This window comes from Halictus rubicundus, chromosome 6 (genome assembly GCF_050948215.1).
Source record: "Halictus rubicundus isolate RS-2024b chromosome 6, iyHalRubi1_principal, whole genome shotgun sequence".
Lineage (NCBI taxonomy): Eukaryota > Metazoa > Arthropoda > Insecta > Hymenoptera > Halictidae > Halictus > Halictus rubicundus.
The window spans coordinates 6,221,518-6,238,218 of record NC_135154.1 but is presented as its reverse complement, the minus strand read 5'-3'; the positions used below and the strand labels follow the sequence as shown (position 1 = coordinate 6,238,218).

The window sequence follows — 16,701 nt, the reverse complement described above, 5'->3', positions numbered from 1 at the left end:
GTGCTTCAAGTTTTCGCCTTTATTTCGCAACAGAATCAAGACAAGTTATAGTTCGATTTGTAGCTGGAGATATTTTCTAGTGCGCGCTGGTCTCGACATCATCCAGAAAACTCATCCAATGGCATAAAAATGCTTGGATTCCACGGCATGCGCATCGTCAATTTTTGGCCTACTTCGAACGCTTATGTTACCAAATATCTGCATAATCTCGTCAGCTCCTGACCAGTGCGCACTAGATTGAACCTTCCTCTTTCGAATGAGCCGTTTACCAGCGACAAAATATTCTTATTTAAGGACGAAAACTTGAAGCACGTAAAACCATTTTTTGACGGTAATGTAGTCACTCTACCTTATCGCGAATCTACGGAGACCGGCCCCTTAACAATGGCACATCCTTCTTCTAGAAACAGCACGGAGGAAATAACGAATACTAATTTCAACAGGTGTGCAGCTTATTGGGCAGGTCACCCAACCAAACAATACCGCAAACGTCATACTTGATCGCTTACCCTTTGTGATCCTTCAAGTCGATCTTCTGACCCAACAAGTCCAGAAACTCCTGGAAAGCTGGTGTAATTTGCCTGTTCCCGAATAGTTGTTCTTCCGTCACTTGGCCGGCGCGTTGATGAAGAACGCCGAATTTAAACCTCGATACGAGCGCGTGTTCATCGTATCGTGCTATCAGCGCACCGGCACCGGAACAGACAACAGGCATCAGCGTGCTCACGTTCAAGGATTCGTTGATTGCCTGTAAAAAAAGGATCTGAGTCATGTATTGCGAACGTATCGCATCAGTGCATGCGGGGCTCAAACTGCGTACGCGATGAAAAAAAGATCTTTCTCAAATATTCCCCGAGGTTAACGCCTTTTGAATCAGAGTAGCTTCTTTACAACTGGACCGAGGCTTTCCTAAGGCAATTTACTCGGTACAGTGCGTCCTGTGTGTACCATATAAATGATTCTTTTTACACCCTGTATAAGTAGGCATAAAGAGTTTGGAGAAAGTCTCGACAATGAATTAGAATGAACTTTTTTCTAAAAGTAAAATTTAGTCAGAAGGGAGGCTCAAGATGTTTACTGGAACACTTACTGATATATTTACTACGAATACAAATTGAATAGGAAGGGTAAATTATAAAAAAGAAAGGAAGAAAATTTAAAAATTTTTACTGGGACACTTACTGATATATTTACTAGGGGACACAAATAGAATAGGAAAGGTAGGTTATACAAAAGAAAGGAAGAAAATTTAAAAATGTTTACTAGAACACTTACTGATATATTTGCTACGGACACAAATAGAATAGGAAAGGTAGGTTATAAAAAAGAAAGGAAGAAAATTTAAAAATGTTTACTAGAACACTTACTGATATATTTGCTACGGACACAAATAGAATAGGAAAGGTAGGTTATAAAAAAGAAAGGAAGAAAATTTAAAAATGTTTACTAGAACACTTACTGATATATTTACTACGAATACAAATAGAATGGGAAGGGTAAGTTATAAAAATGAAAGAAAGAAAATTTAAAAATGTTTACTAGAACACTTACTGATATATTTACTACGAATACAAATAGAATAGGAGAGGTAAGTTATAAAAGAGAAAGAAAGAAAGGTTTAAAATGTTTGAGAATTATAAGCAGAAAACAAAGGGAGCAGAGGTAGAAAGGAAAATGTAAATAGTGTAATGCAGTCATGATCCAAGTATGCATGATAGGAGTGGAAGTAATATAGCTGATGGAAGAACAATGCGCTTTCAAAGGTGATTCGTTCGAATCTAGGATAAACCGATAGATGAATACCGGATCGTTTCTACATCACCATCAAATTTCCATTGTACGCGGATTTTAAGGAGGCATCGTGCATAAAATGTCATAAATGTTCAATATATTGATGCATTGCCTAATATTATACCAAGTAATTTATTCAACAGTAAAATGAAAAAAATCTTCCCTTTTGTTCGGTGTAACGTTAGATCAACTGAATATTTAATTTGTAAATGTCACTGCACTCGCGCGCACAATTGCTTATTCTGAATAACGATGGCAAATGGGCAGTGTCATAGCTGTCAGTGAGTCGTATCACTTGTAACAAGCGATGAGTTATTCGAGTACGCATAGCAAGGCTATACATAACGAAGGACTACTCTTTTTGGGAAATGTTATTTTGACAGTTTCCAAAGCAAAATGTTTATCATAAAAATAAAACTGGAATGTCTCACAAATGAAAGATTGATTAGCATAGAATATCCCACGCGATATACCTTCGTAAAGGAAAATTAAAAACATTGGGGAAAACGACAATTAGAGAAATATAATTGATAGCAGTGTGTTTCGATACGGTCAGTGCAATTAATTACCGAGTTATTTTAAACGTTCTCTCGTGTGCGGCGCGCAAGTTCACTATGCTCTAATAAACGACTGTAAGCGCGTAACAGACACAAAAGTCGGAAGAGACAAGTAACTATTTTACGACTTCAAATTAGGGGCAATTAGGAGAACGATACGAATCAAGTTCTCGCAACGAGATGTTGTGATACATGTCAATTATGAGTCATTGCTTAAAACGATTAGACGAGGAGAAAGAAAGCTGAAATAATTTTTGCTGTTTGATGTTTCGTTATTTTATTAACAGAAAATAAACGAAGCACGTGCGTGGTCTCTGCGGAAAGATGAAGGAAAGTTAACCCCTCGCGCTCGAGTGGTGGCTCTGAAGCGCCACTAGAAATTCTTGTGGCATTGTTTCAAAGAAATTACAAAAAATATTACAAAATATCTGTTACATTACAAAATTTGTACTCAATAGATTACCAAACATTTAACCCTTTGCACTCGAAGCTACTTTAACTCCAAATCGAAACATTTCTTCCGACCTAGGATATTTCCCTTCTATATTTTTTCTCACGTTATACATACGAAAATGGCGCAATTTACTCGTATAATACTGAAGTATTTAGTAATTTATTAAATACAAACAAATTTAAATATAAAAAATATTTTGAATAATTATACAGCAATTTTTAGTGGCGCCTCACAGTCGTCATTCGAGTGTTAAGGGTTAAATATTATATGCGGAAATCGGATCAATTTCAGTTTACCAGAAGAAAAATTTAGTGTGAAAATAGCGCCGAGTGCAAAGGGTTAAAAGGTGCGTCACGTTAGTCGGTTGGATCGTTAAAATTAGTGGGAATTTCTTTTCTGCGGGACGGTTGTCTATGGTGAAATTCTAGGGTGGTGAAAGCATTGAACAAAGAAGCGGTTGCAGGTGTCCCGTCGGACATAGAGGAAGACACTTCACCTTGACCATTTTTGCAGGCGACGGATTCGGGCCGAGGTTCACGGCTGGTACTAATTCGTGGGTCGAGCCTGCCCTCAGTCGCAACAATACTCGCCAATGCTCCTGTCCGGCAACCGTTTCGGCCTTCACCGAGACGAGGACCGGCCCGTTCTCTCCGTCCCTTCCCACCAGGTTCACGTGCTCCTGCAAAAAGAACGGGAAAACTCGATATCAAGCTGGGCCTTTTACGATCGAGGCCGGTCAACGAGTCGCGATCCATACGAAATGCGACGACTACCGTTCGTCCGCCGATTTTCTCAAGCCTTCCACGTCGACACTCCGCAATAAAACGATAACACGTCCGACAATTTTCTAATACGTAAAATCCAATTTGATTTCACCTGTACACATAATCCCTAAACTCGTTCTGTTACGTTTCTTTGTAAACGCGTAGAACTCCGGCTCGGTTTTCTAGAGCCACGGCTCACGAAAGCGTTGCATTTCACGCGCATTATTTACACCCGCAATAAGAGCAGGACGAGCGCACGTACGCGGACACAATGAGCTCGGAAATTTACGCGACGACGTATCAACGATGAAAATATAGTAATTACGCGGAACAATCTTGTCCTGCTATCATTCGAACAACTGTAATTTCTACGCGCCACGTGAGGCGATTATCCGAGGTAAGTGTATCCGAGGGAACGTTACAATTTCTTTCTTTAAGTTTCAGTACAATTATGGTATTATTATAAAGGAATATCGTGTCAAAATTCATATTAAATTCTTTGTACCGGTTGCGAGAGATAGAAACTGAATCAAAATCTTGTTAAATCCTTTTAATCTGTTTAATCGCGCTTACTCAGTTTTCACGTAAATTAGAAACGATTTATCTGCGACAATAAAAAATATTTTACGTTGCAACGGCGCACAGTGGGCAATTTGGACAAAATCGGATTCAAAATCAAGGAACTTTCTATAGGAATGAGGTAGAGCGATGAAATTTTTTTTAAATGAAAGCTGAAACTTTGTAGAATATGGGAAAAATAGGGAGATTATTACCATCCAATCATTTCAACGAAAAAATGACTTCATTAGTTTTTGTCACAAAAATCTATTTTTTGCACAATCCTGAGGTCGTAGACAAATGTTGAGACCAGGATTGAAATCAGCGTGAAAAAAACTATGGGAAATGATGTATAGCATGTTATAAAAAAAATTTTTCCGCGCGTGGTATTGGAAAAACTAAAATTTTCTTGAATTTGTGCGCGTTTAACGAATTTTCTCGATGTTAAAAAGCGTTCGTACCACGATCTCTCTATTTTTCCCGTATTCTACAAAGTTGCAGCTTTAATTTAAAAAAAATTTCATCGCTCTACCTCATTTCTATCGAAAGTTCTTTGATTTTGAATCCGATTTCGTCCAAATTGCCCACTGTGCGGCGTCGAGGAATCGGGAATTTTTAGACGCTCGTATCTATGCGGTAATTTGTATGTATCTGTGGAACGGTCAAAATTTGCCTGGTGTCGTAAGAGAAAAATGTTATCGCTTGAAATTTTATGTTCTCGTTGGAGGAGTTCCACATTTGTAAAAATACGAGTGTGACAAGTGTTGATAGTACGTGTGCCATGATGCGCGGGGTATTTCACGGCGAATTCTTTTTCATGCGCGCCAGACACCAACTCTTGAACCCATTGCTCTCGCAACGTGGCGCATAAAGCGAAAGAGAGCGAAGGAAGTAACGGAAAAGTTCTTAAGCTACGGAGTTTAGGTTGGACAGCGGCAACGCTATGCAGTATCGCACCAGTGAAAACGTCACTCGGTCGTATTTCTATTTTCCAATTTGTACAGAGCACTGTGACACTTGCAAAACGTACGTTTCGCAGCGTCGTTTCTTGTACAGAAGCTGACGCCCGCTTTCACAATATTAACATCCCCTCGTTAACATTTTGAAACGCGGAGCAACACTTGTTTACTCACCAAAGAGAATTTGCAACCTGTAAACAATTTTTAAATGAGGTTTTGCACATGCTTTCCTCATAATTAAATTATCAAGATCAGAAACTGCATTCTTTTCGGCTCCACTCCGAAGCAATACTCCTTGATTTTATTCGTTGCACTTTTGAAATTTTGGCATATTCGTCAAAAGGAATCTCCTCGAATTTCTTTCTATTTTTAATGATTGATATTGATCCGGCCCTACTTTTTACAAAGTTTATTTAAACTCGGTACGCACGGTCCTTCATTTTTACAGTCCTCTATTTAATCGTGTGTTCATTAATTAAATAGCGCTGTAAGGAAATTATTAGCTTGCCGATAAAATTGTGCTGGACGATCATTTTATTCCAGTACATCAATCGTACGTTTTTGTGAAATACCGTTGAAAGTTTCAAGAAGACCGTACCATTTGGTCTGGCAAATAAAAGACATAAACTCTAATGGAACCGAGTTTTTCTTGTTCTGTCTTGGCATACTTTTACCGGACGACTCGGTTGACGAGCAAGTCTGTTCGTAATGAGAAGGAAGAAAATCCTATTCCTCGAATCGTCCGCAGTATCATTTGCTCGACATCAAACTGAAGTATTTAGAAGAAAATATTCTTCTTGTACGAATCATAATTTGGAGAACAAATGTTTCCAAAGTGTTTTTAATTCGAAAATAGTTGATTAACTTTCATAACTCTGCTGTAATTTTTGTCTTTCTCTTGCTGTATCATTTCCGATTCGAAACCAATGCGAGCCACGTTCGCCGATGTATAATCAGCATCTTCTTCTTTTACTTCCTTTACTTCTTGTATAATCTTTGATGAAGTCACGCTCGAACGGTCGACGTTATCGTGCATCGCTGACGTATTTACGACTATACTCCGATGTTCTATTAGTTCCTGATCAGCAACTTCTTGTAGAAAGTATTTAAATGTATAATCGAGTTGGCGAAGTTAGAAGCAACATAACCTAGTTGCTTTTTATTATTTATTGAACTATATTATTTATATCCGCAACAGGCTTCGGCGTTAGCGAAACAAATTATTTGCAAAATCTAAGATAATATATTGAACAGTCAAATCATTTTTCCAAAATTATAACATTATTTGAATTTCTGAAAATCTCTTGATTTACAAAATTGAAGGCATACAAGACGAATACAACATAAAATGTGGACGGTCGAGGAGAATTCATGAGAATTGTATTTATATGTAGGAAAAAGTCGATTTATCCATTTTATAAGAACTACTGTTTTTCTTTGATCTGAAAAATAGATAGAAAGTGCCGACTTACGCAGCGCCTGATCTCACCAATTCAATTGGAGAAAGCGCACTTGGCACCTTCTTGCTTCCATAATGGTATTATAATGCATCGTTCTGTCCAACATGAAAATATTTAAGTTTGTTTTTTGTTGGTTTGAATGATCCTTCCGGGGGCGACAGTCGTAATGTTTATGATTTTAGAGTCGCTTCTTCGTTTACAAATCTTTCTTCTGGAATCGTAATTTTTCGTGGATCCTGAGATCTGTTCGGTATTTGTTCTCGTGTGTCACGCGAAGTGCAGTATTTTTTGGGTATTCCGTTGGAGTTCGAATAGAAGCCGTAGAAAAAAATCGAGGAAAGAAAATGTTAGGCGAGGCGAAGCGAGAGAGAGAGGGAGATAAAATCGCACGGCGCAAAAGAGAATCTGACCGTGAACGGGGCAGGTTGAGCGTTAGTATCCATACAAATGACGCGAAGGTGGGAGCGGGGACTGATGAGGAAGAGGGCAACCGGAAGAAAACCGGAGGAGGTATCTTAGCGCGGCTCAGGTTGAAAATCGGGGATGTCGAAGAGGAGAGGAGAGTCCCTGTTTATATAGGCATTCCTTGTAGACGTGGACTATGAGAACGTTCCCACTCCCACGCCCGAAGTGCTCTTTTCCTTTCCCTACGCTTCTCCCCATCTCCTTCTCCTTCTATCTAACCCCATCCTCCTTTTTCTGTATGCAGTCGCCATTCTATATGTACATCCACTCGCTCGTACTCACTACCGTGCTCTATCCACAGGGTGACTGCAAAGTAACCTCAGCTCTATCAAGAGCGCTCGCTTGCTCGCCGAGATCCCATGCCTCTTCAACATCAGCACAATCGTTTCTCTTTGTCTTCTGTATCCTTTAAAATCGTCTCTTTGCGAAGCTATATGCCTCGCAACTGGAACGCGGATTTTAGGCGTTTATGGCGAAAATGAATAGGTGCAGGTAGTGTTCCTGATTTCTCAACATTTTTCATTGCTCGAGGAATGAGAAACAAGACTGTATTTCTCGAGAATTCTCGAGAATTTTTCATACAATAAAAAAATATTGGGAAACTTTTACCAAACTTTTATAAAGCGAAACATTACGCTTTTGTTTTGAAATGACTTCTTCAGAAGCGTAATGCGTCTAATGTAGAATCAGACAATCTACTTCTTTTTTTTTTTTTAACAAAATCTGTAGCCGTAGAAAAATTTCTTTCATTTTGTGTGGATGCTGGCTTTATCGTATACAGAACATCCAAAAGTTGCTGAAGATTGGGTGTCCTTTTTCCAGTGGACTCAAAAATTTGGAATTCCTTTGTTAGAGTCCGGAATTTATTTTCTTCTGCCGCTAAACTCTTGACACTAATTCTAACTGTTTTTCCAGTGATAGTTCCTCATTCTGAGAATCTGAAAGTTTTGCACTATTTTCATAAGAATCATTGTTATATTTTCCAAAAAGTCTGCTTAGAATTTGTTTTGCCATTTTATACGTATCTGTCTTGAATCTTTTTGCAGTGATAAAATAAATGAGATTCATTAGAATTTTCCTAGATTTAAATTTCTCGAGAAGGAACACTAGGTGCAGGTGGTTCTACCAGGTGGACCAATAGCTATGACCATCTCGAGTATTTCCGTTATTTGTCACGATTTAAAAAAATTATTTATACAAAATTTGCATGGTATAGAAGGGAAAATATTGCAGGGAAACATTGTTGATATTGGTGAAGGCGTTTCGGAGATTCCGAGGACACCCTGATTTCTCTAAATGCAATAACTGTATCTTGAATCGATAGAATATTAAAAACTGATTAAACGACATCATCTTTAAGACAGATAAGTGTTTGAGAAAAATCTCTCAGAACTTGTATTTACCAAGTAGTGTATTCCCATTCATAAATTAGTAAAGTTCGAACGAAAACCGACTGAAATTTCTTTTTCACCTTAACTCTAGCATGAATGAAGTATTAATTACGATTCCAGGCACAATGCGCTGCAAGATAATTACCTGCTGCACCAGAAGGTAATTAATGAAATTACATAGACCGTGGTTCGTGAAAACTAATCAATGCCAATCCCTAAGACGCGAAGCTTCGAGACAGAGTAGCTCATTAAAATTTCTTTTTATCTTGCTATCACGAATTTTCAGATTCATTGGTACGCGTCAGAAGACAGTAGAAAAATGTGTATCTCGGAAAATTAAGTGAACGCCGAAGCTGGGGTCGCAAACGGTAGGTACTCTATCTAAAGATCGTCGAGATCGGAGGGTTGGCAAATAGCAGTGGGTTTTGCAGCTTCAGCGAAATTTGGGGTAGATTGTACAATAGATTACGTACCCTGCCGACGAAGAATCGCCTATAGCACTTGGCCGTGTCGTCTTGGTCTATCCTGGGTTGCCAGGCAGGTTGCGCCGGAAGTAACGCCCGGCCAGCTGAGTCCAGGGAGTGCCGATGATCGGTACCGTCGATCCAGTATCCAGGAGGTGTCACCGCCAGAGGTGGCTGAGACCCCGAAGAGGCTTGCTGAAGCGCAGCCTCCATGAGTGCCCTGCCAACGGGTGCATCCCCCACCGGTGACGGGGACGGTGTGGGCGTGTGATTATTCTGACTACCAGGACTCGATGCTGCTCGATCCTCCCGCGGGGTCTGTAACCACAATAAACCATACTTAATTGCGCCCTCGTTTTGCTTATTTATCATTTTTATTCCTTATTCATCCATTAGGAATCCATTAAGATTCGCTCATGGTCGAAAGAGATATTGCAAGATTCAATTGCCTTATCTACCGGAGGCCTTTGTCTACCTCATTTTTAAATATTTATTTATTTATATTATGTCATTATTATATTTTTTATCGCAGTCGACCTTCGACGATCTTGAATGACCTTCAGTCGTAGGTCACGCGTCATAAAATTCCCTATTAGATAGTGCATAGAAAAGTATATCATCCTAATTTGAAAGCGTAGTCGACCTTCGTATGTCCTCTACGCGTAAAAAACTATCACTGTAGCACGTATGGGAGTACACACTTCTCCAGAGGAAGTTTATAGGTGTATGTTTGCCAACAAGCCATTCATTGATTTCGTAGTCCATAAATTTAGAGGAAATCATTTTTAATTTACTCTTGTTAAAGCGGAAATAAAGTAAGGTAATCATTCTTTGGATTATGCACGGTTATACTCATTCGTTCCGCCTCGAAATCATTCAATCTGCGCTGATCGCTCCGATCTAAAAGTAATGCGATCTTATGAAATAATTATCAGTTGGTTGTACGGTTTAAAGAATACTATGCGCTCTACTTTTTCATTACTTAGCGTCTACACTATTAAAATACTTCACATAAAAATATTTATTAAACGCAGTAAATATAAATAATTATCTTGCACTGTATACACACTGTCCCGTACAAACTTGTCTTTCAGCTGATTGCTTATGCTATCATTTGAGGATCTGGGGAATTCCACGTGACTCTAATAGGCATTTTATTAATATCAAATCGTTTCATTAATAGTTTTTTGTCAACTGAAACATTCGGTAAGCTAATTTAAATAACTAATACATTTTATGACGTTTGAGTTTTTGTCACACTTTTCCTTCCTTTTTACACGATATTAAACTTTATTATTATTGCGTCACCAAGATTTTAAAAATAAACTATCACGTTCGTTTACACGTTACACTAATTTGCATTCGAGAATCTCAAATAAGTAAATTTCTCGAGAATAAGTTAAAATGCAAAAGTCAAATTAAAATAAAATTGAATTTTATACAAGTTGCGAAAAGCTGTGAAATCAAACACAGTTTTCGGAAAGCTGGTTTAACATGGCCTCGGGCATCGACGAAGGAGAACTAATCAATAAAGCAGAACGTCTACCACCCACTACGAAAATTCGCAAAGGACTCACTCTTTTCTTTCTTCTTAATTTTAATACAAAGTTTAACAATTATTTCAATTTCCACGACTAGTGTACAAATATTTTTTGGCTACTAACTATAAGCACCAAAACAGCAACTTTTTGTCCTTGAGTCATACCTTTCAATTTTGTTCGTTTCCTGCCGTCAGCCAAATTAATCGACAAACTAATACGATAAATTAATTCATATATGAATCCCTTCACAGAAAAATTACCTGTTTCAACTGATCTTTCCTCGCCGCTAACAATTTCCTATTTGTCGCATAATCTCCAGTGTCGCCAGATCAGGACTTGTGCCCCACTCTAATTTCCCCTTCCACCGCGGCCCGGTCACGTGACCCGGTTTCTGTCGCGCATACTCCGGTACTGGCAGAGAGGGGGTAACTTGTTCCCCTCGATTCGTGCTCCCTCCCCTCGTCTGGCGACACTGATAATCTTCTTGTAAAAAAATTTCTCCAAAAACTGTGCCTTCAAATTACTTAACATTACTTAGCTTAGTAAAAATTTGCTAAAAATTTTCTACAGAATACAGGCGCGACGTAGTTCGCACGTTTCCGGTGAGAATTCGATATGGAGTGTGAGTTCCATTAAATTGCAAACTTGCTTGACGAAATAATGGTAAGTAATTCGATACCGAATATCGGACAGATTCATTATCGTATTATTTCGTTGGTTCCCGTACGTTGCGCATACACACGCGCACATAGACACGTACACGCAGGTTCGGTACTCATACATAATTCCAATGACTCTTGCCGTTGCGGCCACATGCCCTCCAGCTATTAGTGGCAGGCATCATTATACACCCTCACGATCGACATTGATGGAGAACTTTCATGATACACACATAATCGCTTTAACTGTACCGCGCGATCTCTTCGTGAAACATTTTACTGGTCGGTTTTGTTGCAACCGGAAACGGAATAATTATGTTACCATTATTAGAGTACCCGCGGCCCGGCTTGGCGCACGCACAACTTAATACGCATGCTCATTAATAAATTTGCACGGTACATATCACTGTTGCCAGCAATGCGTTCACGAATCTCCTTATATTCTCGCTTTCTGCGTTTCCTCCTTACGCGCGCATTCCTTTTGAAGCAGCTTGAAATTCTTTTCGGCTCCACGAGTAATAAAAACCAGAGCCGGAAAACAGAGAACAGTTATCTAAGCTAAACGCTCCTACTCGTAACCACGTTTCTATTGCGAATTCTTCCTTTCGCGTTTTTAATAGCTGTAAACAAACATCTCAAGCGAAATTATAGCAGCAGTTTTCTTTTTCACTATTGCCCAGGAAAAACTATCAATTGAGCCGTTCACTGCACAAATCGATTAACTCCACTTTTTGAAAAATCTTTAATTTAAGTGTCAAAGCACTTGGTATAATCATAACTTTCCTGAATAATAAAGATTAACACCATTAAACGACAAAATTTTTTTGGCCATTGAATAATAAATAATTTATTTCAGAGGCCATTTTGATCAACTCCGTACTCTAATGTAAATCGTTGCTATAATGCAACTCAAATGCACTAGCAAGCGCTGAATAGTTGGGAAGGTCCAAACCCCATCTCATACAATTCAAATATGACTATAATGAAGATTCAAAATTTAATGCCATTAATATAACGAAATCTATAGCAGGTAGACCACAAAGTTTGAAAAACGTAGATCAGTCTTTATTATATCCTAAAAGTAGAACTGTGACAAGGGAAAAAAGGAGAGACATGATGGACCTGCTAAAATTCATTCCTCCTGTTAAACATGATTACTATAAAAACTTGACAAAAAGTCGAAATGACGAGTCCTCACATGCAGCTGATGAAGAAGACATTATGTATATTGCTGATGAATTAATCACAAATAATATATTATAACAGAACTGTTAATATTCATTTTTATGGAAAATCTGTAATAAAAATATATAATAATTAACTTTCTCTGTAATAAAAAACATAAAAATTTAAACACTGAATTTAACTTTATTACTTTTTTCACTTGCCAAATCAATTAACTCCACCAGTCACATAAAAATTGTAACATTACTGACGATTATTTGTTGGCTATTCTTTCTTATTAAGTTTATATACCATTAGATGAAAGCTACATCTGTATTTATGCATTCTACAATATTTATTTGAATTTATATTATAAAGGGAATTTTAAAAAACAATGTACATTATTTCAACGCATTTCTCAACTTTTTGTTTTATGGAGTTAATCGATTTGTGCAATGAACGGCACAATTAAGAACTATTTGGCTTTATCGGGACGTACATATTTCGTTTCTGATACTGAATGTAAATAGTCAGATTTGAAAATTACTTTTTTTTTAGAAAACTGTACACATCCAGATCAGGGGAATTGACGGAATAGTCCAATTAAGCTGCGATGCTATCTAAAATACGAAACCCATCGATATTTCAATATCTAATTAATCTATTGGGAAGAGAAACGAAATTTCCGCGAAATCGAACGTGATCGTTCAAGTGCAATAAACGAATCGAGCACATAACCACCGTGAAGACGTAATGAGCACGGGAGATCCATTTGCCATTCGTGTTTCGTTCGATCGCGTTCGAACGGTCGCGTCGCGAAAATAAAAATTGCTCCCGTATAAAATTTCAGTCGCGTCGCCGCGTTACCGTGTAACTATCGATCGACTTGAAAGGAAGTATCGACAAAGAAGTGGTCGAGTCGCAGGAAATCGAGATGTCTTTGGCTGTTCATCGTGCTCATGAAACCAGAACGATTGAATAGCATCGTAAATTGGAAAAGGAAACGAAGCGATCGCTACCATAAACGTCACTCGACACCAATTCCGTGTACTTTACACGGCGAATTATCAACATTTAACTAACTATTTACCTACTTTTTTGGGGTCGTTTTATTAATTGAACTGTTCGGCACTGTCACTGTTAGCGACAATAAAAGTAGCAATATATTTTTCGACGATTTTAATAGCGCGTGATAAATGAGCATTACGATCGGTATAAAATAGCTTTTAAAGAGGAACCATAACCAGGTCTGGCTGTCGGAAGCGAGCCTAAACAGTTCCCGTGGGAAAATAAATTCAAACTGGAATACGGTCCGGATGAAGAACGTGCACGTACTTGTATTGGTTCATAATGTTTGAACGCACTCCGGATAGATAGACGGTAGTCATCCAGTTGAACTATCACTAGTTTACTTATCAACTGTCGTGCAGAAGTATTATCGAACTGTTGTTATTATCGACACAATTACGGTATTCATGAAATATCTTCTTCACAGGGAAAAATGTGGGCGTCAGAAACTTCAGAAGTTTCAGAAGTTTCTGCATCGAAGTAGAATACGAATTCGATTGATCAATATTTAATTTCCACTTTGTAGCCTGCCTCTGCATTTGCTACTCCCACCCTCGCCCCCGAGAAACACGTGTTTCTAGTTCTTCATACTAGGTCGTACACGTGCGACCCTACTTTATGCGAAAAATTTTAGACTAGCATAGCAATGCATGCAGTGCGCGTCCGGTTGTGCATACAGTATCCCAAATTTCGAGAAGTATTTCAAACATTAGGAAAATGTTAGACGCTACGACGGTTCGGATAAAATAGCTCGAGTAAATGCAGCATCTAACGCGAAAGTCGCATGACAATTGCGTCATAGCTATTTTTAAAAATGTAAACGAGAATGCGTTGCAAGATACTTCTACCGAGCTGCATCTTCACATCTTTTTCGTTTTTTTCAAAATTAATTTCAGTTTTGCAATGCGTAGTTTCTGCGTAAGAAAAACTTGTCAAATATTATTTACACTTATCTAACTGATTTCATTACAAAAATTGAGGAAAACAAGCGCTCTGTTCAATTTAAAAATTCAATTTATTAGGTTAGTAATTTGGGATTTCGATTATAGATTAAAATGAAAGTATTAGCGAAAATACATTTCGAAACAGTACAGAACTTTCAAAATAACTCGAGACGAAAATAGAGCACCTAATTTTTGTTAACATACACACGGGACGTTCGGGAACATTCATTTCATTAACACTAGGTTCACGGGACCCGTCAAAATGACGGGTTCTCATATTTTTAATTTACGATTATTGAGATTGCGAAGATCCATCTACGTGGAATTACTCAACAAACTTATTTCCTTAGGTATATATTATTTAAAAAATGGCTGAAAACTTGGATAGACACATTCTTCTTATTTTTATAAAGCAATGCTTTATCAAACTTCATTCGCTTCATTCTAATTTCGTTGCACGCCCGTTGCTACAATATTACACGTGCGACAAAGTAGAAAACAGGTGGGAATTGGAGCAAATAAAATATGTACCCTGCATCTAATTTTAATTGCTAATTAAAGCGATTTAAATTGCAAAAATCCTTGATCGCTTTTGAGTTTAAAGGGGGGATCGATATCTTTTTGAAGTATTCGAGGGGTGTGCACGTACATCTACGCATTTTTGGCCACTTATACATTCTACGGTAAATTTTCAACAAAACAAAAGAGAATGTTTTCTGCGACTTAATATCGCGAAAAATAATCAAATCTAAAACACAGTATTTGAAATATTTATTTCGCCAGATATTGCCCATCTTTGACGGCACAGTGAACGGAGTATTTCAAAGTACCCTTAGGACGTAATTAAATGAACTGCAATCTTCAGCGCGATATTGTTGCCTACTTTTAGAATCCATTTGGACCTTTAGCTCGTTGAGGTAAGTCAATAAGGCTGTGAAGGTAATGGAAATGACGCGACACTCGCTATAAAGGGCGTTGAACGCGAATAATAGGAACACATGGTGTTGCGGCAGGTGGTGCTATAATACAAACGACTGCTCGTGAATATCGTTGCACCGGCGATATCGAACAGGCAATTTGGTTATTTCGTTTCGATACTGTCCTTTACAGGTCCGGAATATTTCGCGGAGGGATGATTTAATTTTCGCCGCTCCGAATTTCACGGCCTAACCCGAGCTTCTGTGTCGACCAAAATCTTTCGTTTCTATTTCGATCACGTTCGGTCTTGTATTTATTTTTCTCGTGCTCGTTGTTTAGCCAATCGAGACGTTGACATATGCCTCGGAGTGTCTCGCAGTGTTGAAATATTCTGCTGCCGACGTACCGATCGATTTCCACAATCTCAAAAAATAATTCGAAACTGAGATAACTGCTGAACCCATCGAGCCAAAGTTCGACACGCCTTTTCAGATGGAATAAAATCGTGCAGACATGAAATTTGTTCTACTTTCCGCAATCAACACTGGGTTTACGGAGCTTCAAAAGTATTTTACAAGAAAATAAGAAGTATGTGTCTATCCAAGTTTTCAGCCATTTTTTAAATAATATATACACAAGGAAATAAGTTTGTTCAGTGATTCCACGTAGATGGATCTTCGCAATCTCAATAATCGTAAATTGAAAATATTGGAACCCGTCATTTTGACGCAAACCTAGAGTTAAAGACAGAAAATATTAAAATTTTTATTTTCATTCGTACCGAGTCAGTACAACTTTATTTCCCGCGTGAGTTTAGCATTCTCTGTTGCCCGCGAATTCCGTCGGGCATGTCTTGCGGTGAATTTGGTCGCGATTATTCAAGGGGACGAAATTCCTCATCGAAATCAAGGGATACCGAACCGTCGAGCGATCTAAAGATAGTGAAACGAGAAGCCACGATGGAGCTTCAGCCGGTCCTCGACTTTTTCTTCCACGATGATTTTCCTGGCTGCTAGCGTTCCCTTCTTCTCCAAAGCTTTGGCTTTCGAGTTTATATTTGGCAGCGGAGGATAGAGTACGACTGGAGGACGACGACGAAGAAGAAGACGACCACGACGACGTACCGAAACATCCTCGTTCTCTCTTTCTTCTCGTTTCCGACCGCAGCACAGTTTTTTTCCCCCGAGTGTTCCCGGCTCTACACGAATTTAGAGACACTTAAATTAGTGGACGAAGGGCAGAGGGAAAAATCCGAGTTCCTCGGGAACGTATCGGGAAACTGCTATAGGAAGCTCCGGGCCTGTCTGTTGTCGACGATGATTTTGAAACGTAATCCGAGCGGCTACGTCCGCATTACTTTTAACTCGACTGCGTCTTCTTGCTTCATCCCGCAGTTTGCATTCAGCAGCGCTACGGAGCCGGTCAGATTTGTATTTGCAGGTAGAATATCGATTCGTACGCCCGGTACAGGTCGAACAAACAAAGATCCACCTGATCATCGAGATCCCAAAACAAATGGGGTCTCAAATAAGATTAAAACCTTA

At 38.7% G+C, this 16,701-nt stretch overlaps 1 protein-coding gene across 5 annotated transcripts in view; it reads right to left on the bottom strand.

Moving 5' to 3' along the window:
- Positions 1 to 16,701, bottom strand: part of LOC143355104 (rap1 GTPase-activating protein 1) — a 203,107-nt gene that overhangs the window by 6,121 nt on the left and 180,285 nt on the right. For all 5 annotated transcript variants that reach the window (XM_076789616.1, XM_076789617.1, XM_076789619.1 and 2 more), the window contains 3 exons: positions 8,873 to 9,181; positions 3,299 to 3,481; positions 510 to 748 (listed from right to left, as the gene is read on the bottom strand). In XM_076789616.1, the coding sequence (XP_076645731.1) occupies positions 510 to 748; positions 3,299 to 3,481; positions 8,873 to 9,181 (731 nt within the window). The remainder of the gene's footprint in view (positions 1 to 509; positions 749 to 3,298; positions 3,482 to 8,872; positions 9,182 to 16,701) is intronic.